The sequence below is a fragment of the Dama dama genome, chromosome 7 (assembly GCF_033118175.1).
Source record: "Dama dama isolate Ldn47 chromosome 7, ASM3311817v1, whole genome shotgun sequence".
NCBI classification, from domain to species: domain Eukaryota; kingdom Metazoa; phylum Chordata; class Mammalia; order Artiodactyla; family Cervidae; genus Dama; species Dama dama.
The window spans coordinates 6,331,219-6,355,210 of record NC_083687.1 but is presented as its reverse complement, the minus strand read 5'-3'; the positions used below and the strand labels follow the sequence as shown (position 1 = coordinate 6,355,210).

The window sequence follows — 23,992 nt, the reverse complement described above, 5'->3', positions numbered from 1 at the left end:
ATGCTAATGTGTACCATAAATCTCTCTAATCTGGGAAGGCTGCTTTCCAAACTCTTTTGGCAAAGGAAGCCTTCCCCGCCACCCCCACCTCACCCCAAGGCATCTCACAGCACTGGTGCTCCTGGGAACCTGTTTTTAAAAATGCTTTGCTTTGCAAAAAAAAAAAATATATATATATATATATATATGTTTTTATTTGATCCTGTCAACTCAGGAAAATTAATATTAAAATCATCAAGAAAAGTCTTCATCAGAAATTAAATCCACAAACCAAAAGTTTGGAATTTAACAAATGAGAAGAAACATTAAAACTTCTGTGACAGACTCACAGATGAAGAGAACAAACTAATGGTGACCAGTGGGGAGAGGCAAGGAGAGAAGGCAAGATAGGGGTAGGCAGTGAAGAGGTACAAACTATTATTAACATGTAGAAAATAAATAAGCTACAAGGGCATACTGTAGGACACAGGGAATACAGCCAATATTTTAGAATAACTACAAATGGAGTAAAACCTTTAAAAACTGTGAGCCACTATGTTATACAACTAACTTATATCAACTATACGCCAATTTTTAAAAAATTGCTGTAACATACCATGCTCCAGTAGAGCTTCCCAGGGGGCGCTAGTGGTAAAGAACCCGCCCGCAAAGCAGGAGACTTAACTGGTTCAGACCCTGGGTGGGGAAGCTCCCCTGGAGGAGGAAATAGCAAGTCAATCTAGTATCCTTGCCTGGAGAACCCCAGGGACAGCAGAGCCTGGTGGGCTATGGTGTCACAAAGAGTTGTTGGTCTTGACACAGTCCGTGATGTCCCAACAAGCTGGACTCAACTGAAGCAACCTAGCATGCACGCAGGCTCACACATGCTCCAGTAAAATCAAAGTGTCTGCAAATAGGGTTTCTTTAGTTTTTTAAGCTTGTGCATAATGAGATGCTTAAAACATCTGGGGACGATGTGAGGCAAACTGTGAGATTAAAAAAAAAAGACAACCCTGAACATCATTAACTTGGACACAGATCTATAGGAAACATTTCTACTTTGAGAACTTGTCGGGGCACCTATATTATATCTGCCTGGTATAACTGTACTAACTCTAAGAAATAGAGTTTTTACACTATTCTTCAAGAATTCAGTAAGTAGTACTGATTTTGGAGATTTCTTTGCTTTGTTTTTTCAAGTACTAGAAGGCTGTTAATGCTCTTATAGGAAATACAAGAGCCAGATTCTCTCTGCTCAGGCAGAAGGTTGAAATGCCATCTTGTGTTTATGGCTCTATCAGGTTGCTTCTATGTGGATTATTTTATCCGGGCTAAACTCAACCAGGGATGTGATGGCACACAAATAATCACAGCGTCTCATCTCCAACTGCCATACCCACGGGAGGGGACACGGTGCGGGCTTCAGCCAGGCCATGGGAAACACACTCCTTTATCTGGAGTTCACCGTCTAACTGGCATCTGGCAGTGCAACAGAAAACCACAGCGCCTTCTCAGATGGGCCATCTCCTCTCCTCAATATACAATACTCAATGCAATACTCCCCTTCTCACAGGCAATACTATGACTCAAATCACGAAAATGCAGCCATCATGACCCACTGCCACTGCTCTGGAAGGCAAACTGCTATGGAAGACAAACCTGCAGCTTTTGCTGATCTTAAAGATCTCTAAAGAGGGCACTATTCTCTGTGCTTTACAGATCAGAAAACAAAGGCTTAGAACAGGTCAAGTTAATCTATGTTAGATACACAACATATAGATATGTTAGCTGGTCTGTTCTGTCCAACTCTTTGTGACTCCATGGGGTGTAGCCAACCAGGCTCCTCTATCCATGGCACTCTCCAGGCAAGAATACTGGAGTGGGTAGCCATTCCCTTCTCCAGGGATCAAACCTGGGTCTCTTGCCTTGCAGGCGGATTCTTTACAGTCTTGAGCCAGCAGGGTCCACACACACACACACACACACACACACACACAAAGAGAATCATTGAGCAAACCTGGGTTTCTTGCCTTGCAGGCAGATTCTTTACGGTCTTGAGCCAGCAGGGTCCACACACACACACACACACACACATGCACACAGACACACACACACACAGACACACACACGTATAAGAGAATCGTTGACCTGTCTACCTGACACTACATGATACTGTAAATCAACTATACTTCAATTTAGATTTTTAAAATAAAAAGGGGGAGACACTTTTATAAATCCAAAAAAAAGGACGGACCTCCTCTGGGCTCTAGAGCACAGTGGGGGAAGATGCTGGAAAAGGCAGGACTCGCTCACAGAGACTGCCCGCCAGGACAGACTCCAAGCAAGACTAGCTTACTTCCAGGCAGCCTTCCTACCCACTCGCCCCAGGAGTTCCTCCCCAGCACAATGGCTGAGTGCTCCATTCCTTATGGACTGCGGAGCATCTGGTGCTCATCATCTCCCCATGAGGGCCTGCCCCAACCCTGGCCGAGACCAGCTGCCCTGGGACTCCAGGATGAAACACAGAGAGTCAGAGCACCCACTCACCCTGGGGCCCCTGGGGGAAGGGGGCAAAGGAGTCTCAGAAATAAACACAGAAGCCCAAGGAGGCTTGAAACCTACACCTCTGTGGGGCTGGCGAGGGGCCGCTCTGGTGTGTTAGGAGGGCTCCTTGACCTCAGGACTTAAGCTCTTAACATCCGTCCATCAAGATACGCACTAGATTGCATCTCCAGGGCCGGTCTGAGAAGAAGAGCAGCCCTGCCTCCTAGTTCAACCACCAGGGGAAATGCAGTTCTCTAAAAATGACCGACAAACAGCCCCACTCACATGTGAGGGACTGTGTACACGTGCTGTATCAAAACATGATCTGATCACCAGCACCATGGTGACTCTAAATTTTATTTGAAAATGAGTACTATATTTCCCACAAAAGTTTTTTAAAAAAATCACAAACAAGAACACTTGAACAATTTTGATAAGAAATTCTTTAAACAGATAAGAAAGCCACAAAATAATGTATTTTAAAACTTCTAATATAAGGCATGTAGGTTGCCAAGAAATATGATTTCCCATACCCCTACAATGGACATGCAATTTACACGTTAGCATACTCCTGGCTTGATTTTGCTTTCATTCCAATGGAATCTGAAAATTCTGCAATGAATGAATAAAATGCATTGTAAGGAAGTAGTTATAATAAAAATATAGTCTTGTCCATATTATGTTGGTAGATGTTCTTACATTAATTTTAGCTATTGATTCTCCCTCATAAATGCATCTCAACATTGTGCATAAATATTAAGCAACAGCACTTCAGCAGTGCTGGGCATTTCCTGTATACCATATCATAGACATCCTGCTGAAAAATCCTAAAACAAGGTAGATTTTTGCCACTTTCATTTGTGAAACATTTCTCTTTTTGAAAATAGAAAAATTGGTAACAAAAAGTTGTCGGAAGTGGACATCTTATGAAAACTATCTTATATAGGATGGATAAACACAGTTCCCTGCTGTGTAGCACAGGGAACTATATTCAATATCCTAGCAGAGAACATAAGGGGAAGGAATATATATATATGCATAACTGAATCTTTTCGCAATAGAGCAGAAACACATCATAAATCAACTATAAGTCAATAAATTATTTAAAAAATAAAAAACTTTTTAAATTAAAAAAGTGGACATCTGCACTTTCCCAGTGGTACCGCTGGTCAATGCAGGGAACACGGATAGGTTCAATCCCTGACCCGGGAAGATTCTACCTGCTGCAGAGCAACTAACCCGGAGCATCTCAGCTACCCAGCCGGTGTTCCAGAGCCCAGGAGTGGCAACGACCGAGCCTGTGTTCTGCAACCGCTGGAGCCCACGCACCTTCACAAGAGAAGCCACTGCAATGAGAAGCCTGAACACCACAACAAAGGGCAGACCTCACTCGCTGCAACTAGAGAAAGCCCACGCACAGCAACGGAGCCCGAGCGCAACCAAAAAATCCATCAATAAAGAATGGACATCCGACATGAATACAGCCTAAGAGAAAAGACTAAACATTCACACAGACTGCTGTGATATAAACTGAACCTATGCTATGAAAACTCCTTCGAACACATCATTTGTGAGCAACTGTTTAAGTGACAAGAGCACACGAAGACTCAGGAAAATCACCAGAGAGAGATCTGTTTGTGTATTTGTACTTTCAAGATTATAAAGCAACTGAGCTGACTAGTCAGGTAAATGTAAATAACTCATTTACAACTAAGCACACAGAGCCTTTAAAAATGCATATTATTTCACCAAATGTGCACATCTTTAAACTTAGGTGCAATTCCACAGTTTTATACTTTTCATGATCACTTAGGGTGGTGTAGCTTTAACATATGTGTAGATCCCAACAGATGAAGTTAACAGTTAATAACCTGCACTGAATTGAACCTATGAGCATATAAACAAACCTCTCAAATAAGCACTAGGCACGTGATATACAACATGATTAAGGTAATTAGCATGTGGAAAATTACCTGTGGAATTAAAAATTAACTGTAAAAAATTCTTAAAGAGATGGGAATACCAGACCACCTGATCTGCCTCTTGAGAAATCTGTATGCAGGTCAGGAAGTAACAATTACAAATGGACATGGAACAACAGACTGGTTCCAAATAGGGAAAGGAGTACATCAAGGTTGTTTTTCTCACCCTGCTTATTTAACTTATATGCAGAGTACATCATGAGAAATGCTGCGCTGGATGAAGCATAAGCTGGAATCAAGATTGCCAGGAGAAATATCAATAACCTCAGACATGTCGACGACACCACCCTTATGGTAGAAACTAAAGAAGAACTAAAGAGCCTCTTGATGAAAGTGAAGGAGGAGAGTGAAAAAGTTGGCTTAAAGCTCAACATTCAGAAAACTAAGATCATGGCATCCGGTCCCATCACTTCATGGCAAATAGATGGGGAAACAGTGGAAACAGTGTCAGACTTTATTTTTTGGGGCTCCAAACTCACTGCAGATGGGGACTGCAGCCATGAAATAAAAAGACGCTTACTCCTTGGAAGGAAAGTTATGACCAACCTAGACAGCAATATTACAAAGCAGAGACATTACTTTGTCAACAAAGGTCCGTCTAGTCAAGGCTATGGTTTTTCCAGTAATCATGTATGGATGTGAGAGTTGGACTATAAAGAAAGCTGAGCACTGACGAATTGATGCTTTTGAACTGTAGTGTTGGAGAAGACTCTTGAGAGTCCCCTGGACTGCAAGGAGATCCAACCAGTCCATCCTAAAGCAAATCAGTCCTAAATATTCATTGGAAGGACTGATGCTGAAGCTGAAACTCCAATACTCTGGCCACCTGATGCGAAGAGCAGACTCATTTGAAAAGACCCTGATGCTGGGAAAGATTGAAGGCGGGAGAAGAAGGGAAAGACAGAAGATGAGATGGTTGGACGGCATCACCGACTCAATGGACATGAGTTTGTGTAAACTCCGGGAGTTGGTGATGGACAGGGAGGCCTGGCGTGCTGCAGTCCATGGGGTCACAAAGAGTTGGACAGGACTGAGAGACTGAACTGAACTGAAGGTAATTAACACTGCTGTAAGTTATACATGAAATGTAAGAGAGTAAATCCTAAGATTTTCCATCATAAGAGAAAACTTTTTCTCCTTTTATTCTGTATCTATATGAGGTAATGAAGGCTCACTATTACTGTGGTCATCATTCTATAAGGCATGTAAGTCAAGTCATTATGCCACACAGCCTAGACTTACACAGTGCTGCATGTCAATCATATCTCAATGAAACTGGAAGAAGCGAACAAAAGAAATTCTGTAAGCCAACACTGAGTGTTAGACTATGTCAGCACCATGAATCCACAGCTCAGGCCATCGGTGTTCGATTCAGCATTTTTAGATGCACACAGTGGTCCTCCCAGCTTCAACAGCTTCCCTTTGAGGTCACTCATGTCACCCTCTTTCACACAGACATTTCTTCTACATCACAATAAGATCATCTTTTAGGATTTGAAATAGCTCAACTTGAATTCCATCACCTCCACTAGCTTTGTTTGCAGTGATGCTTCCTAAGGCCCACTTGACTTTGCATTCCAGGATGTATGGCTCTAGGTGAGTGATCCCACCATCGTGGTTATCTGGGTCATAAAGATCTTTTTTTTTATAGTTCTTCTGTGTATTCTTGCCACTTCTTCTTAATACCTTCGGCTTCTGTTAGGTCCATACCACTTCTGTCCTTTATTGTGCCCATTTTTGCATGAAATGTTCCCTTGGTATCTCTAATTTTCTTGAAGAGATCTCTAGTCTTTCTCATTCTATTGTCTTCCTCTATTTCTTTGCACTGATCACTGGAAAAGGTCAGTTTTCATTCCAATCCCAAAGAAAGGCAATGCCAAAGAATATTCAAACTACCACACAATTGCACTCATCTCACACACTAGTAAAAAAATGCTCAAAATTCTCCAACCCAGGTTTCAACAGTATGTGAACCATGAACTTCCAGATGTCCAAGCTGGATTTAGAAAAGCCAGGAGAAGCAGAGATCATCAAAAAAGCAGGAGAGTTCCAGCAAAAACATCTACTTCTACAGAGGATGAGATGGCTGGATGGCATCACCGACACAACAGACAGGAGTCTGAGCAAGCTCTGGAAGTTGGTGATGGACAGGGAGGACAGGCGTGCTGCGGTCCATGGGGTCACCAAGAGTCGGACAAGACTGAGCGACTGAATTATGCAGGCAACTGCTTCCACAATCCTAGGCAAGTCAAACGTGACTCGTCCTCAGCCCCCAACACACTGACCGCTCTTAAGGTCAAATTCTCCACCGGCAGGGCACGCCTCCCTCTTCATCGCTGGCTTCTGCCTCCCCCTGCTTGTCTTCCTCATCAGCCCCTTTTAAAACCAGTTTCTGAATTTCCCCTCGGGTCTGCAGCACAGCCAATCTGACAGTGCCTGGAAACGGGGTTTTCTGTACGATCCTAAGGAATGAGAAAGCTAACCTCACCTGCAAGACGGGGCTCAGGATGCACAACCCCAGACACGGCCCCTGGGCAGACTGGACGCTTCCAGACGAAGGAGCAAAAAGAGACAGCGGGTGCTGGAAGGACGCTGCCACCACCCACCCCCAAGCAGGCATGAGACCCTCAGGGGGTGGTGCTCGCTCTGCACCTGGAGGAAAGGAGCATCCTTATCTCTGCAGGTGAGAGGAATCTGGACAGACAGGCCTTCCTGAGCTTCTCAGTTTATTACCCTTGGCTCACACCCTTCTGTCCTCCGCGTTTCCCCATGACCCTCCACTCTCCACCAAGCCTGGTGTTAAAAACACTCAGGTTTAACCATCTCTTCAGGTCTTCATTTTCCCTCGAAGGCTCCTGATTATACAAAGTTCTTATTAAATAATCTGTACGCTTTTCTCTTATTTATCTGCCTTTTGTTTTACAGCCCAGCCAGGAACCTAGAAAGGGAGAAGGAAAAGATTTCTTCTTCCTCACATGCAATAAGGCTGCAGAGAATCTACTAGTATTGTCAGCATACTATTAGAAAATTCCCTAGTGAGGAAAAGCTAGCATCAGTCAGTATTCTTCTACATTCTGAGCTGAGGGAAATAACAGTAGGTAAGTTGGGCAAAGTTTACTTATTCATTTATTTATATGTAATTCTTGCTGTTGTTCAGTCATCAAGTCATGTCCGACTCTTTACCATCGCATGGACTGCAGCAGGCCCGGCTTCCCTGTCCCTCACCATCTCCTGGAGTCTGCCCAAGTTCATGTCCTTATTGAATCAGTGATGCCATCCAACCATCTCATCCTCTGTCGTCCCCTTCTCCTCCTGCCTTCAGTCTTTTCCAGCATCAGGGTCTTTTCCAAAGAGTCAGCTGTTCGCATCAGGTGGCCAAAGTCTTGGAGCTTCAGCTTCAGCATCAGTCCTTCCACTGAGTATTCAGGTTGGTTCTTATTTTTATTATTTTATTTACTTGTATGTTATTTAACGTTAGATAAATACATTGATGTCAGTTACGAGTAAGAGTAAACTTCCTGCCCCCGACATGAATGGAGACCCTGCACGGGGTGGTGGAAGAACGCAGCCGCAGGATGGCGGTGCCTCCCGCCTGACCGGGCGCCTCGGGGTCTGCACCCACACCATGGTGGGGCTCCGCAGCCTTCATAGGAAGGAGCCATCACGGACTGCCTCTCCTTCCAGACTTTTACCTTGCGTCTCACAAAGTGACACTTTTCATCTTCCGTCACAGCAGTCAGGGGTATGTATTACAACCATGGGGAAAGCGTCATCTGGTTTCAGGTTCACTCAGGAAGCAACAACCTCCTCAGGGCCCTGACAGCAGCAGCATGTCAGGCACCACGCTGGGCTGAGCTGCAGCCTGGAGTCCAGAACAGACGATGCACCAAAGCTTCTGCGGGACCTACTCACGACGGAAGGACAGAAGGACGGGGCCGGCGCTGCCGTGAAGCCTGTGCGGCAGGACGGGGCTGTCGGCATCACTGAGCAAACTGCCTTTTCCTCTTCTTTGAAAAGGCCTTAGTCAGCGCCTTCCTCCAGCTAAACCCTGACCTCTGGGAGTGCTGCTTGGCTTTTTCATATACTTTTATCTATATCTCTAAATGCTTGTAAAGCATATTGATTAGAGAAGAATGCAAATAAAAATTTATGGCCGAAGCATCATAGCAAAGACTAGAAGTAAGGCAGAAAGAAAGAGCTGCACCCCCGCACCATGCTTCCCCTACTGCTCTTCCTGACCACTCTTTAGTCTGTGCCTCTGCTCAGGCAAGATGGGCCAAGATGACGGACCAAGGACTCTGCCACGTGTCAGCCTGTCCACGCTGGTCAGCTCATGTCATTCCTGAGCCTCCAGAATGTCACTGGCTAAACAAGGGCTCAACCAGACAACCCACGTTACACAGCCCGACCAGCATGTGGCCCAGCCTAGGGATTCCAACTGGCAGTGTTAGAAGCAGGAGTAATTATCATCAACAGTAAGGAAATCAAGAAAAATTATAATTGACCACAAGATAGAACTGAAGTCATCTGATGAATTACTGAGTCAAGTTGTGATGTTCTTAATTTGAAAAGATACTGTATTATCTGAAAAATTTGCAAAGATACTCATTACTGTATCAACAAGCACTAAAGTCTCAGAAAAGGGCTTATCTTCTTGTCATAAAATAGTCTGAAGTTCAAAATACATTTTACTATTAATTCATCTTCCATTGTCTATAACCTCCTGCTCTGTAGTCTTCAAAAATGTTCATGTCATAAAAGTCTGTTAAAGAGCTGTTAAACCGTTTCTAGCTAAATAGCAGAATAAAGAGACACAGCAACTAAATGCAGTCGCTGACCACGACCTGGAAGCTGCTCTGGGTAACAGCATAAAGGACCAACCACAAACTGAAACACAGGCAACAGACTGTGAGCCAGGGTAACTTTACGAAGTAGGTAGATGTGAGGTTATGAAGGAGAACACCCCTACTCTTGGGAAATGCTGAAGTACTGAGGGGGAAAGGGCCATGGTGTACAGGACTTACCCCCACGTGGTTCAGATAAAAAATACACCCACATACACACATGGTGTTACAGTCATGAGACAGCAAACAGGGTAAGTGCTACCAAGAGTCAATCTGGGTAACGAGCATACATAACAGGGCTCCTGTTACTCTTTTTATTTTTACAACTTGTTAAAGCATAAAATTATTTCCAACAATTAAAAAATATAAAAATAAATCTCTGGTCTATCCCTATTAATTACTGCTTCACAAATCTTATCATAAACAAAATGACATGATTATACAGTCTTGGTCTTGGAAAGCAAACTATTCACCACCTAGTTCACCCTCCTACCAACGCATGAACCATTTCTGTCCCACCGCTGACAGACTCTAACTACATCCCCAGAGGATTTCGGTGGAAATTTGGGAATGGCTGGGGAGTGCCTATCCCATCAGCCTTAGCTGACTTCATATGAGGCAATTTTATTGGTTCACATATAAGAGGATGACAGTGGCCCCAAAGATATCAGGTCTGAATCTCTGGAAACTGAATGTTGCCTTATTTGGAAAAGAATCTTTGCAGGTGTGTTAAAAATCTGCGGTGGGAAGATTATCCTGGATCATGCCTGTTGGGCTCGAAATCCAGTCTCCAGCATCCTTATAAAAAGAGATGCTCGGGGGTCCTAACACACAGACCAGGAAGCAGCATGTGGTCCTGGAGGCAGACAGGACAGCATGACCACAGGAAAGGCAGTGTTGGCGTCCCCAGACGCTGAAAGAAACGGGGACGGCATTCTCACCAAGAGGTTGTGAAGGGAGCACAGCCTTGCTACCATGGTGATTCCAGCCCAGAAAAGCTGAGCGCAGACTCCTAGCCCCCAAACTGTGACAGCGCAGAGATCACTGTCCCAAGTCAGCAAGCCTGTGTAACTGGTTGTAGCAGCCCCTGGAAGCAAGAATCAAAACCCTTAGATCAAAACAGACTAAAGTGAGCACCATTACCGGGTGCTGTGGATGTCTACAGAGGTTTTATACTGAGCTTACATCTTCACACTGGAAAGTACCCACCAATCTTTGGGTCAAATAAATCCTAAACTGTAGCTTCTTATAGGACTACCCTGATCAACATCTGAAAACACCCGTCACGTTTCTCCATAGCCCTCTCTTCTCAAAGTCTCCTTCTCAATTGTCTCCATCAGCCCTCATCCAAGAGATGTTTCCAGATGCTCAGCATCATGGCTGCCTCCTGCAGTCACTTGCCTTCTGACTGCCCCTTAACACACAGTCAGGACCTGAACAAACACCCTGGATGCTGGAAGCCCAGCACACTCAGAGCTCTGCTAACACAGCCTGCATGCGGGCACCCCACAGATGTCAGTCGGAGGTTGTCAGAACCCCAGCTCCAATGACAGGGATCGCTGCCTACCAGACCTTCTGCACCTTCTAAATCCTACAGGGAAATCGTCAGTCTTTGAGCAGAACTTTACATTTTTCACCGTTAAGTTCTCTCTTTCTGATGAGGTCCAGCTTTCTTGATCTACTTACTACACTGAGTGCTCCTTCAACCTATCTGATCAGCAGGCCTTCCGCAACCCCATCCGAGTACCAGCTATAAAACAAGGCGAAGAACTACGAACTAAGACAGAGGCCCCGCAGTCCCCTCTCCGCAGGTTCCCTCACTCAGCACACACGAAGCCCTTACGGGAAGACAGCCCCACCACAGAGCTCACAATGCCATCACCTGTAGTTCCTTAATGCCTCCGTGTGCATTCAAGGCTCTTCCTAATGCCAGTTACATAACTTCAGAATGCCAGTTACACTACGTTGCTCTTGTCCTCAGGTACTTCCAACTGCGGCTGACCCATCACATCCGCTTCTTATCTGTCTTCATCATTTCTTTTTCATTGAGACACAGCTGAGTGACGATGGTGTGTTAGTCTTGGGCGCGGCTTCGCCGTTTCCCTCCACCTGGTCTCCTTCCAGCAAACCCAGCATCCAGGGCATCAGGCTCAAGACTCTCGGCCCCGCCCAGCCCTGGCCCACCCCTGCTCTGCGCCCCGCTGAAGCCAGCACCCCTGTCCTGGCACAGAGTGCCCCTGACACTCACAGCCACCCCACATCTCCTGGTCTCGATCTTGTAAAACCCCACTGTTTACCACACTTCATCCTGTGCTGCCAGGCCTAACAGGTAATGGTTTTGAAACAAAAGAGGTAGCAGTTAAAGTGTTAGTCACTCCGTCATATCCAACTCTTGCAACCCCAAGGACTATAGCCCGCCAGACTCCTCTGTCCAAGCTGTTCTCCAGGCAAGAATACTGGAGTGGGTAGCCAGTCATTCCCTTCTCCAAGGGATCTTCTCACAAATGTATTTAATGTCTCCAGCAAAGCAGTAAGCTGCATTAAAACTGGAGCCTATTATACAGAGTGAAGTAAGTCAGAAAGAAAAACACCAATACAGTATACTAACGAATACATATGGAATTTAGAAAGATGGTAACAATGACCCTATATGCGAGACAGTGAAAGAGACACAGATGCAAAGAACAGACTGTTGGACTCTGTGGGAGAAGGCAAGGGTGGGATGATTTGAGAGAGTAGCATTGAAACATGTATATTATCATATGTGAAACAGATCACCAGTCCAGGTTCAATGCATGAGACAGGGTGCTCGGGGCTGGTGCACTGGGATGACCCTGAGGGCTGGGATGGGGAGGGAGGTGGGAGGGGGGTTCAGGGTGGGGAACACATGTGCACCCATGGCGGATTCAGGTCAATGTGTGGCAAAAACCACCACAATATTGTAAAGTAATTAGCCTCCAATTAAAATAAATTAATTAATTAAAAAGAAAAAAGCAGTACTTTCTAAACTGTATTTCAGACACAGTCCTGATTATACAAATGTTCAACACAGCCCTGTTGAAAGTAAACAGTGTTATCTTGGACCTTTTTAATTGGTGAGGGGCTTCCCTTGTGGCTCTGCTGGTAAAGAATCTGCCTCCAATGTGGGAGACCTGCGTTCGATTCCTGGGTTGGGAAGATCCCCTGGAAAAGGGAAAGGCTACCCACCCCAGAATTCTGGCCTGCAGAATTTCATGGACTGTATAGTCCATGGGGTCACAAAGAGTCGGAAACAACTGAGTGACTTTCACTTTAGTGATGAGGAATTTACCCAAAGAAATCACTATTCTTCATGATGAGAAGATATTCAGAATTTCTCAATCCAAAGCTACAACCAGCTATATGAAACACGTCATACTCATCTGTGTTCTCTCTTACTGTCTTGAAATCGTCAAGGTTACCAAATCAACTATTTTTTTGCATTTAAAAAAACATGATTTGTTTCTAAACTCTACCCTTTGAGTCTATATCCCCCCCCCCTTTTTAACCCTTCGTCTACTACATACACATCTCTTACAGCACACAGAAATAACTTAAAACATCACATCGTATTTGTAAAGATATTAGACCAGGTCCAAAGGTGAGCTCAGCTTCCCCCTTCAGCTCTGCTCACTGGATTCATCGTTAGCGCAGCAGACAGAGCTCAACGTCTGGAGTCACGCAGACTAGCGTGGGACCCTCACTTCCTCCAGAGACAGGTCTCCAGCCTGCATAATCTCTCTCAGCCTCTTTTCCACATGCACCCTGAGATCTACCAGCTTCATGACCTGAGGAAATTATGCAACCTCCCTGGGCATCAGTTTCAACACCTGTAACACACGGATTCAGAACAGTCAGGATCCAGATGAATGAATGAAGAAGGTGTGGCATGTATACACAATGGAATGTTACTCATCCGTAAAACAGAAGGCAACAACGCCTTCTGCAGCTACATGGATGGACCCAGAGATGATCATCCTGAGTGAAGTCAGTCAGACAGAGAAAGACAAGTATCGGACAACACTGCTTACATGTGGAATCTAAAGCACAACATAAATGCACTTTTATACAAAACAGAAACAGACTCACAGACAGAGAGAGCAGACCTGTGGTTGCTAACGGGGAGGAGGGGCTGGGGAGGGTGGAGAGGGAGGTTGGGATTAGCAGACAGATGCAAGCTAGGACACAAGCATCAAAGGACCTGCCTGCTGCCCAGCACAGGGAGCCATCGTCAGCATCCTGTGACAAATCACAACGGAAAAGAGTGTGAAAAAAATGTGAGCCACATACACACGTGAAGTGAAGTCGCCCAGTCGTGTCCGACTCTTTGCGACCCCACGGACCATACAGTCCATGGAATTCTCCAGGCCGGAACACTGGAGTGGGGAGCCTTTCCCTTCTCCAGGGCATCTTCCCAAGCCAGGGAGCGAACCCAGGTCTCCAGCACTGCAGGCGGATTCTTTACCAGCTGAGCCGCCAGGGAAGACACACACGTACATAAAAAACTGAATCACTCTGCTGTACAACAAAAATTAACATCCCATTGTGAATCAACTACACTTCAATAAAATGAATTTTTTTAAAAAAAGAATAGGTCCTATCCATGAGAATTGTTATGAGCAGTCATTAAGACATGAAAGTGACAAATCCTGGCATGTGGTTTGCTCTCAAATAATATTAGCAGCTGATAGTAGTAATAGTATTAATATTATAAGTGTTAGTTAATAAATTTATTAATTCATTATTAAATAATAAATATAGCTTACACTAGATATGCAGTAGCTACAATTATTTTTCAAACCTGCTTATAATATTTGTTGGTTATAGCAAATAAACCTGAAGGTCCATTATAATATTTATCACTTTATCTATGACACATGCTCTGTCACAGTGTGGCCCTGGCTCAGCAGCAATAGCTATTTGTTGAAAACCTAATTTCCTGGAACTTAACAGAATGGAAGAGTTTCAGGTCCCTCCCAGATCTATTGAATAAGAAGCCTTGGGCTGAAGCCCAACCATCTACTGTAACAAGCCCTCCAAGAGACTCGGATGCAGCTGAAGTTTAAGAACCACTTGTGTAAGTCTAAGGTCTTGAAAAAATACCTTATTTGCAGATTTTAAGAACCAATACATATACCAATTATAAGCCTGCTCAGGCATGTTGTCAAGCCTCTGGAAAAGTAACTTGGAACAAGTTTTGTGAATGGAAATGTAGTGCTCAAGTCACATTCTGCTTTAAAAAGTTGTAACAAATACAGATGAATTTAAAAAAAAAAAAAAAAAAGAACCAATACATGCATTATAGTTTCAGAAAAAGCATTTTCATTAGTCCTTTATAAAGTCAATGCTTCAAAAATTCTCCTCTCTCCTCTGTGCCCACAGATGGTAAAATTACTCGAGAAGTATGTGATGGCTGAGAACACAGAGCAAATAGAGCTTTTTACCTATTCCCTAAAAGTTATCACCGTATCCTCAGCTTAGGGATCTGTATTTCCTTCCAGTCACCAAATCAATAAAAAATAATGTGATTGATTCAGTGGAGCCATGAAGTTGTTGCCTTTACAATATGTGCAAAGGACATCTCTGCCTTGAGTAAAGCAAGCTTTCCCAAGACAAGAGATTAAAGTGTGATCCTTAGCAGGCTGTCTCCCAGGAGGTAACCAAGCAGGTTACTAAGGGAGTAAGTAGTTCAGTACTGGAATCCAGGGCCTTTTTCTCTCCAAATGCATTTATGTATCAATAAAATAAAACTCAGGCTTCCCAGGTGGCTCAGTAGTAAAGAATCTGCCTGACAATGCAGGAGATGCAGGTTTGATCCCTGGGTGGGGAAGATCCCCTACGGTAGGAAATGACAACCCACTCCAGTATTCTTGCCTGGAGAATTCCATGGACAATGGAGCCTGGCAGGCTACAGTCCATGGGGTTACAAGGAGCCGGACACGACTGAGCACACACACAAAGTAAAACTCAGACCAAGCATCTGATTATACAATGTTAAGGAATAAGTTTACAGTACAGTCAACCCATGCTGAAGAATAGAATTCCACCATAAATGGTTAGTTAGATGAATCCAACACAAGGGAAGCACACTACACAAACTCCCCAGACTCTAAGCTTCCAAAAATTGTTCTTCACCTTAAATTATTCCTCTTCAATACAGCCTCTCAGTCACAGCTCATGCTCTAATTCTGTGCCCAGGCAAACAATGAGTTAAAAAGGAATCATCTAGTCTTTCAAATGTTTCAGAAAATGAAGGGATCCCTTCCCTCCTGTGTCCTCAGAGCAAGGCAAACGCTACATCATGAGGACTTAGATCTGGGTGCCATACATATGCTCATGAAGTTCTAGACAGACAGAACTGCATGTGGTCAGGAATAACGAAAATTAAACAGTGACCTAAGACCCTCTAGTATATAAAGTCCCACTGGCAGAATGGGCAAAAATAAATACTGTAAATAATAGAAGGTCATCAATTTTATATTTTGGAACAACTCTCTCAGTAAAATTTAGCTAACTGAAATCACAGGTATTTTCAATGTTTTAGCACTACAATTTAAATTATACTAAAGAATAATACATAATTGTTATTGACAAAAATAGTTTTATACAGAGATCATAATCTGCAAGGAAAATAATCCAGTATATTCAGTGTGTGAAGAAACATGTAGAGGTAGCAGATGAAAATGTTAACTGGGATTTATTCTTAAATATATTCTGAAGAATGAGGAACCAAAAGGAGAACATTCTTGCTAGAACAATCAGTTTGAAGACAGGCTTAGTCATACAACTGAAGTACCAGAGCACTAAAATTTAAATACACTTGGAAAAAAGCCAGAGACGTCTGCTCACCAACAAACATAAGTTTTAATTAAGCAAACTATGTAAACAAATGTCATTTTAGCTCCGATATAAAATAAGGCTATATTCATTTTTTCTGGAGAGAAAGCTACATGAAAAAAAATCCTAACCTAGTATTTTAAGGAAACAACGTTCACACACTTGGATATTACAGTAGCTTAAGCAATCATCTAAAAAGAATTCCGGGTTTACTTTTCCCAGTCAAATAAACTTTGAAAAATCGACCTTGCCAGAAGCTTCCCCTGGGTATTAATTAGCAAATAGCTGAAACTGTAAGGTGGAGAAAGTCAACAGTCCAGCAGCGCGGGAGCCGCCGGCGTGCCCCGAGGCGCTCCGGGCGGGGCGGGCGCCCGGCCAGGTCACGCCGCCCGCATCCCTGCTGACCCGGCAGGACCAGCGCGGCTGCGGCCGCTCCCGACCGTGAGATCCGGACGGAGGAAGGCGCCCTCGACGTGAGAATCCAAGCGCAGGTGCGCGGAGTCCACAGGCCCCTTTCCGCGAGGGGAGTGTGTGCAAGGGGGAAAAGTGGGGAGAAGAGGCCTTGGGCCCCAGATCAACCACGGGTGGGGAGGGGACTCATTTAAGGAGATGAACGATCCTTAGAAGATCAGAGTCTGGAGCCAAGGGTCCCCCCGCAGGGCTCCAAGGCAGGCCACCCCATCTGTCTCCTCCAGGGATCCTGACCCCCAGCCCCGGCTCTTTCTAAACCAGATGAACTAAGAGGGAAGCGCCTGCGGTCAAGAGGAGACGAGGACGAGGCAGGCAGTGCCCGGGCGTCCCAGCCCGGCTTCTCTGTCTGACCCGCAGCACCCACGTGGGCCTCCCCTTCGGCGAGCGCTGGCTGCGGGCCGCCCACCGGCCAGGCGCCGCCCGTCTGCTCAGCTGGGTGATCGCATCAAGCCCCCCACCAACCCACCACTCCCAGCGCCCAGGGAAGAGGGCCAGAGCAGCCTACAGTCACACACAGGATCAACTGAAGGGCTGTATGCCTCCCACCTCTGCCTTAACGTGTCACAGGCTGACACCTTTGCAGGAGACGAGTTTCTTTTCAAAGACAAAATACTTATCAAATGAAACGGGAAATCCCATGAAGATCTGTCCTGGGACTAAGCTCTCAAATCACCTCACTGCCTGAAGGAGCAGAACTACCAGGAAGGTCTTCTTGGAGCCACAACTGGGGTGAAATAATTGCATAAAATTACATTAAACACATAATAACATAGAGCAAAAGTTTTAAGATTTCTTTCAAAAGATGGGGAGCACCCCGTGGTCTGAGTCAGCCCCCCAGGCCAGATGCCCCCAGACTCAGTCCCAACACACAGGTGGAGAGGGGATGGCTCAGGGCCCAGCGCTGGCAACCAGCCTCTCACCCCAAGAACCTCCCCCCCTTCTTCTAACTCCTCTGTCCCCCACTTTCCTCTCCCTGCCCCAAGGTTTAAGGAGGGCCACAATCAAACTGACAAAGCCGAGCAAGTGCACACACAGAATGACTCAAACTCCTTCTAAATGATTTTATTCCCGCTTTTTTCTCTTCTTACCCATCAATTACTCCTTCATGTTGTTGACTCATTCCTCATGGTCACCCTTTCCCTTCACGTTTTTAGCATGATTAATTTTATGAAAAAGTCTTCAAATAACACACTTTCCATTCACTAAAAAGGAACGTGGTAAGGCAAGAAAGGTAAGAGACTCCCTTCTCTTCCGTCCCTGTTTCTCTTGACTATGAGTATTTCAAGAGAAGAACATAAGAAAATCAACACAGAAGACATATTTCTAATATTGACATTTTAACCTAAAATCCACACACGTATTTTCCATTTCCTACTAACTGGGTTATGACCAAGTGACCTCTGACAGCAGAAGTGGCTTACATTCCTTCTGTCATCCCTTGGGTGAAACATAGAAGAGACGACACAAAGGCTGGCCTTTCTCTGGTCAGCTCGCAACACAAACCTAAACAGCTTGCTGTCCCCATCTGGGGATATGTAATCACCTTTCCCAGGTGAAGGTAATGCTCTAACTTCCAAACAGTAAAGAATAAAATATTATAAAATTATGTCCTCACACATTTGAGTTTTGTTTCAGAAATTTTAGTGTACAATGTTTTAACAAGAGCAAATTTTAAAACTCTGACCTACATTAAAAAACAAGTATGCTACTTTGATTACAACCCTAAACAGTTGGACTGGCATCTATCAAATGGCTATTGTGTGTAAAATTATTATTTTCTTAATTCTTACTGGGTTACAACAGAAGCCTTATATCTTTGAGATGTGTTATTAAAAAAAAAAAAAGACATCACTTACTCCATAAAAATCGATATTTGCACCCTTGCCATCTGACTCCGAAGGCTGCTTAACCACTAAATGAAACCACCTTTGGAGGGTTGTTGGAGGGTTAAGTGATTTAAAAGCACGTGTGTGTGTTACCCACACAAAACACCAGGATGCACCCTAGGAGTGGACAATGCAGACTTGTCCTCAAACAGCTCAACTAGCGTTTTGAATTTTTAGCAAATTCACTTTCCTTAAACTCATTCATCCAGTTTACAAGACGCTCATCAGATGAGTGGTCCAGCCCAACACATCCAGGAGACGGTGGGTCCCCAGTAGCATCCATCTCAGGCCAGCACAGCGTTCCCATGGGGTCATCCTCATGAGCTTCTAACCTCAACTGCCACCACTACTGGGGTTTACACTCCAGAGACACTGGCCAACCCTCTGTATCCCCACCCCCCACCCCCCGACAGCCACAGCCACACAGACTGCCAGGCCCGACAGGCACATGGAAAGATGCTCCACATCACTGATTATTAGAGAAACGCAAATCAAAACTACCACAAGGTGCCACCTCACATCATCAGAATGGCCACCATTAAACGTCTACAAATAACAAACACTGAAGAGGCTGTGGAGAAAAGGGACCCCTCCTACAATGCTAGTGGGAATGTAGATTGGTACAGTCACTACGGAGAAAACAGTATGGAGGTTCTTCAAAAAACTAAAAATAGAGCTATCATATAATCCTACCATCCCACTTCTGGGCACAGATATGAACAAAACTGTAATTCAAAAAGCTACATGCACACCTATATTCTTAGCAGGACTATTCACAATAGACAAGACATGGAAACAATCTAAATACCCATTAACAGATAAAGAGATAAAGATGTGGTACACACATACAACGAAATACTATTCAACCATTTGAGAATGAGAGATGGCATTTGTGGCACTATGGATGGATCCGGAAATCATCACACTAAGTGAAATAAGTCAGGAAGAGAAAGACAAATACCACATGATACCACTTAGAAGGAATCTGAAATATGGCACAACCGAGAGTGTGGGATAAGGGGGCTGGGAAGGAGGCTTAAGACGGGGATACATATTTGTAGATACACACATACATATATACTTATGGCTGAGTCACACTGCTGTACGGCCAAAACCAACACAACATTGTAAAGCAGCTATTCTCCAATTAAAATTTTTAAAACTAAACAATAAATGAAATATGACACAAAGGAACTTATCTATGAAACAGAAGCAGATTCACAGTCATAGAGAACAGGCTTGTGGCTGCCAAGGCAAGAAGGAAAGGGAGGGATGGAGCGGGCGTGTGGGGTTGGCAGATGCAAACTCTCACACACAGGATGGACAGACAAGGCCCCACTGCACGGCACAGCCAGCATCCTCTGATAAACCAGAATGGAAAAGAATCCGAAGAAAATGTATGTTGTTGTTTAGTTGCGAAGTCATGTCTGATTCTTTTGAGACTCCATGGACTGTCATGCTCCTCTGTCCATGGGACTCTCCAGACAAGAATACTGGAGTGGGTTGCCATTTCCTTCTCCAGGGTATCTTCCCAACTCAGGGATCAAACTCAAGTTCTCCTGCATTGCAGGTGGATTCTTTACCACTGAGCCACGAGGGAAGAAAATGTATACATCTGTATAACCAAGTCAACTTTGCTATACAGCAGAAATTAACACATTGCAAATCAATTATACTTCAATAAAAATTTTTCTTGAAAAAAGACTGCCAGACCCGCAGCCACCAAAGGGGCATCTCTTCATCCAGAACCTCACTTCCCCTGGACTCATCTCAGAAATGGAAACGTCTTGTCAGAGTCTTCAGCTCTGACATCCCACACGCCAACCCTCACACCAGCCCCGCTCTGCTCCAGCCTGTGCAGGGTCCGCTTGCACGGGAGGCATGGGACACACAGGATGACACAGAAGCCAGGCGGAGGGCAGGCAGACTGCTGGCGTGATACTCTCCTTAGAAGAAGTCACAACACACTTCCTGATCAAAGCATCATAAAGTAGAGGGCATCCACCTCTGACCAACATATCAGAGGATGAGGAACAGAAATCCCAGCAGTAATCCCACAAATTGACCTTCACATGGGGAGTGGATGACATGGCTCACCTGAGGGGCATACCAGATTTGGGGGAGGGATTCTGTCCATGGGTGATGAAAGAGAGGACTAAAGCTTCTCTCGGCCATCTGGTATACCCCATGAAATAAGCATCCCTTTTATAGATGGTTATTAGATGTGATTTTAGTATGGGCACCATCTCCCTAGGCTACATGATGTTAAATAGGATCTCCAAGACAGCCTAAGAATATAACCACTTTTACCATAATGTTTCTATGTGAGAAAAGTCTCTCCAAGTCCCAAACAACAGACTTAAAATACTACCTCCCTCTGACTTCAGGACTGTCCATAAAAAGCGAAAAAAAGGGGACTAAATTAACTGTGAAATTCCATGGGGTCCTTAGATGAGATTTATAGAATTACTGGATTGGTGGGACCCAATAATGCCTAGAAACTGTATGCACGTGTGGTGCACATGTGTATTTCTGGGGACAGCCTACAACAGATCCTCAAAGTGACCCATGGGACATGAACAAATATTAACCAAGAACCACAACTATTAACTGCATCACAGAGAAACACAGACTAAGCATCAACTTCTGGTTCACATTAAGTACAAGAAAACTGAGTCTAGACTTCTGTCTATAACCCATCTTTATTCCCACCTAACTCTCCACCATCCACATGAACCTGACACCAGAACTTGCCTAGAATCTTGAGAGGAAAAAAGTTATTAAAAACTGCAGTTTTCAACACCCTAACATGTAAATATTTACATACTTCTTAACCTGCGGAGATTTTGGAGAGTCTAATAATGAGAGGTTGGACTGAGGTCACAGACCACACCGCCATCACTGGGCACCTGTCTCCAATCCCCATCAGGACCCACAGGCCACACACCAAGTAACAAGAGATGCCTGAAATGAACGTGAAATACTCTAGAACTGAAAGTCTGCAGCTGATACTGAAAGGTTTTTCTTCAGAGGCATATACTAAAGTACTGGACAATAAATTAAAAGTCTGCAAAACCATCCCAAGATGCAAAAGAAACGCACACTGACCTTCATGAGATGCTGATTTATCCATTTTGTAAATGTTTTCTTTTGAACTTTGTCCCGTTCATCTGGAAGGGGGAGAAAAGATATAAAAGAAGGTTAGTAAAAATCCAGGAAGAGGAGACCTTCATTATCATTATGCAAATAAAAGTAAGATGTTCAAAAGGTACTGTTTAGTGCACTTGAATTTTCTTGCCAAGTTGTGGCACCGTGAGGTTTGAAAGACCTCTTCCTAATGCGGCATCTGCCAGCACTGACCTCTGCTGCATCACCCCCCACCCCCACCACCACCATCAGGAAGCCCTCTCAACCCCTCCGCCACCACCAGCTGAGGGCAAGCCCTTGCATGAACTTCCCAAAGCACTTGGCCACAGATTACATCCCACTTGGTCTTCAAGACCACGAAAGGTAGGGTTATTTCCATCTCACAGAAGAGGAGACCAAGACCTCCAGCAGTTAAAAGATTTGTCGGCAATTATTTCGCAAACACGTAAAGTTGAAAGGCATGACTGAATTCATGTCCTCTGGCTTGAATTACAAACCAAGCAGTTCTCTGCTAGATTCCCTGTGTTGAACCATCTGGTAACAATGGAACACGCCACTAGATCCTTGTCATGGAGGGTGATGCTGTCCTGGTTTCTAGACACGGTTCAGAGAACGGGGAGGGAGGTCTTATGATTTAGGAGGACAAGCACTGGAATACTCTGGCTCATCACGTTATCATTTCAAAGAGAACCCTGATCTCCAATGCCTGGAGAGGAGGCTGGTAGCCACACCTGCTCCCTGTCCACTCGGAGGCAGGAATCCTTGCGTGCTGTCCCCTCCTCCTCTCTCTGCATCTGGGGATGGCTCTTTGTCTCTCTTCCTCTCTTTCCTTTCCTCTCACTGGTCCACATCTCCATCCTTTCCTTGGCAGCAAACAGGCCTCACTCTCTTCATCTCTTTCCCTCCTCATTCTTCGTCCCTGAGTCCCCATAAACTACTTTAACAGGAAGGAAAGTGTCTCTGAAAACGCTTACCTAAAAACAGAGCAACCATATGATAATGCAATCCTACTCCTGGGCATACCAAGAAAACCATAATTCCAAAAGACCCATGCACCACAATCTTCACAGCAGCACCGTTTACAACAGCCAAGATGTGAAAACAACCTACATGTACACCACAGATGAGTGGATAAAGATGCGGTCCACACATACAATGGAATGCTACTCAGCCAAGGAAAAGAACGATGCTATAAGAACACAGGTGGACCCAGAGAGAATCACGCTGCGTGAAGGCAGTCAGACACAGAGACAAACACCATGTGAAATCACTTAAATTGTGGAATCTGAAATGCGACACGAATAAACCTACATGTGACACAGACACAGACACAGAGAATGGACTGGTGGTGGCTAAGGGGGCTGGGGGGAGGAACAGGAGCTTGGGATTAGCAGATGCAAACGGTTACACAGGATAGGCAAGCAACAAGATCCTACTGCACAGCACAGGGGACCACATTCAGTATCCTGCGATAAACTGTAAGGAAAAGGATGTAAGAAAGAATGCATATATGACTGGATCACTGCTGATCTAAAAAGGTGATACAGATGAACTTGTTTACAAGACAGAAACAGACTTACAGACGCTAAAAACAAGACGCACGGTCACCACAGGGGAAATACGGGGTGGGAGACAAATCAGAGTGTGGGACCAGCACACACACACTGCTATATATCAGACAGACAAGCAGCAAGCGTCTCCTGTAAGGCCCAGGGAACTCTACCCAATGCTCTGCGACAACCAAATGGGAAAAGAACCTGAGAAAGCATGGACATGTGCATACGAACAACTGGACCACACTGCTACACACCTGAAACTCACACACTGCAAATCAACTATAATCTGATAAAATAAAGAAAGGAAATGCTTGTCCTACGCACGGAAAGAACTTATGTGCTTTACACTAATTCCCCCCATCACAAACATTTCTACCAGAGAGTGCTGCTCTAGGGCAATTTGCCAATAAATACAAAAAGTCCTAAAAATATACATGCCGTATCCAGCAAGTCCACTTCTAAAATTTAGCCTAAAACTAGAGTGATGGTTGTACACAAAATGTATCAGTGGCAATATAAATCAGTGTAACTATTTCAAGATAAAAGTTTTGAAAAAAAAAAAATGTTCAGTGATAAGGAAATGAATAAATAAATTTTAGTAAAGCAATCCAAAGGTTTGTTCAGATTCACTTCTTTGCAAGCTACCTAGTGATGGCATGTTACTTAGGGTTATCTTACCCTTTAATGCCATCATGAAAGGAAGGAGGCAGACCATATAGTTTCTTTCA

At 44.5% G+C, this 23,992-nt stretch overlaps 1 protein-coding gene across 11 annotated transcripts in view; it reads right to left on the bottom strand.

Moving 5' to 3' along the window:
- The window catches only part of DST (dystonin), a 517,500-nt gene that overhangs the window by 275,263 nt on the left and 218,245 nt on the right, over positions 1–23,992 (bottom strand). For all 11 annotated transcript variants that reach the window (XM_061146340.1, XM_061146344.1, XM_061146341.1 and 8 more), the window contains one exon: positions 21,670–21,731. In XM_061146340.1, coding sequence (XP_061002323.1) covers positions 21,670–21,731 — 62 coding nt within the window. The remainder of the gene's footprint in view (positions 1–21,669; positions 21,732–23,992) is intronic.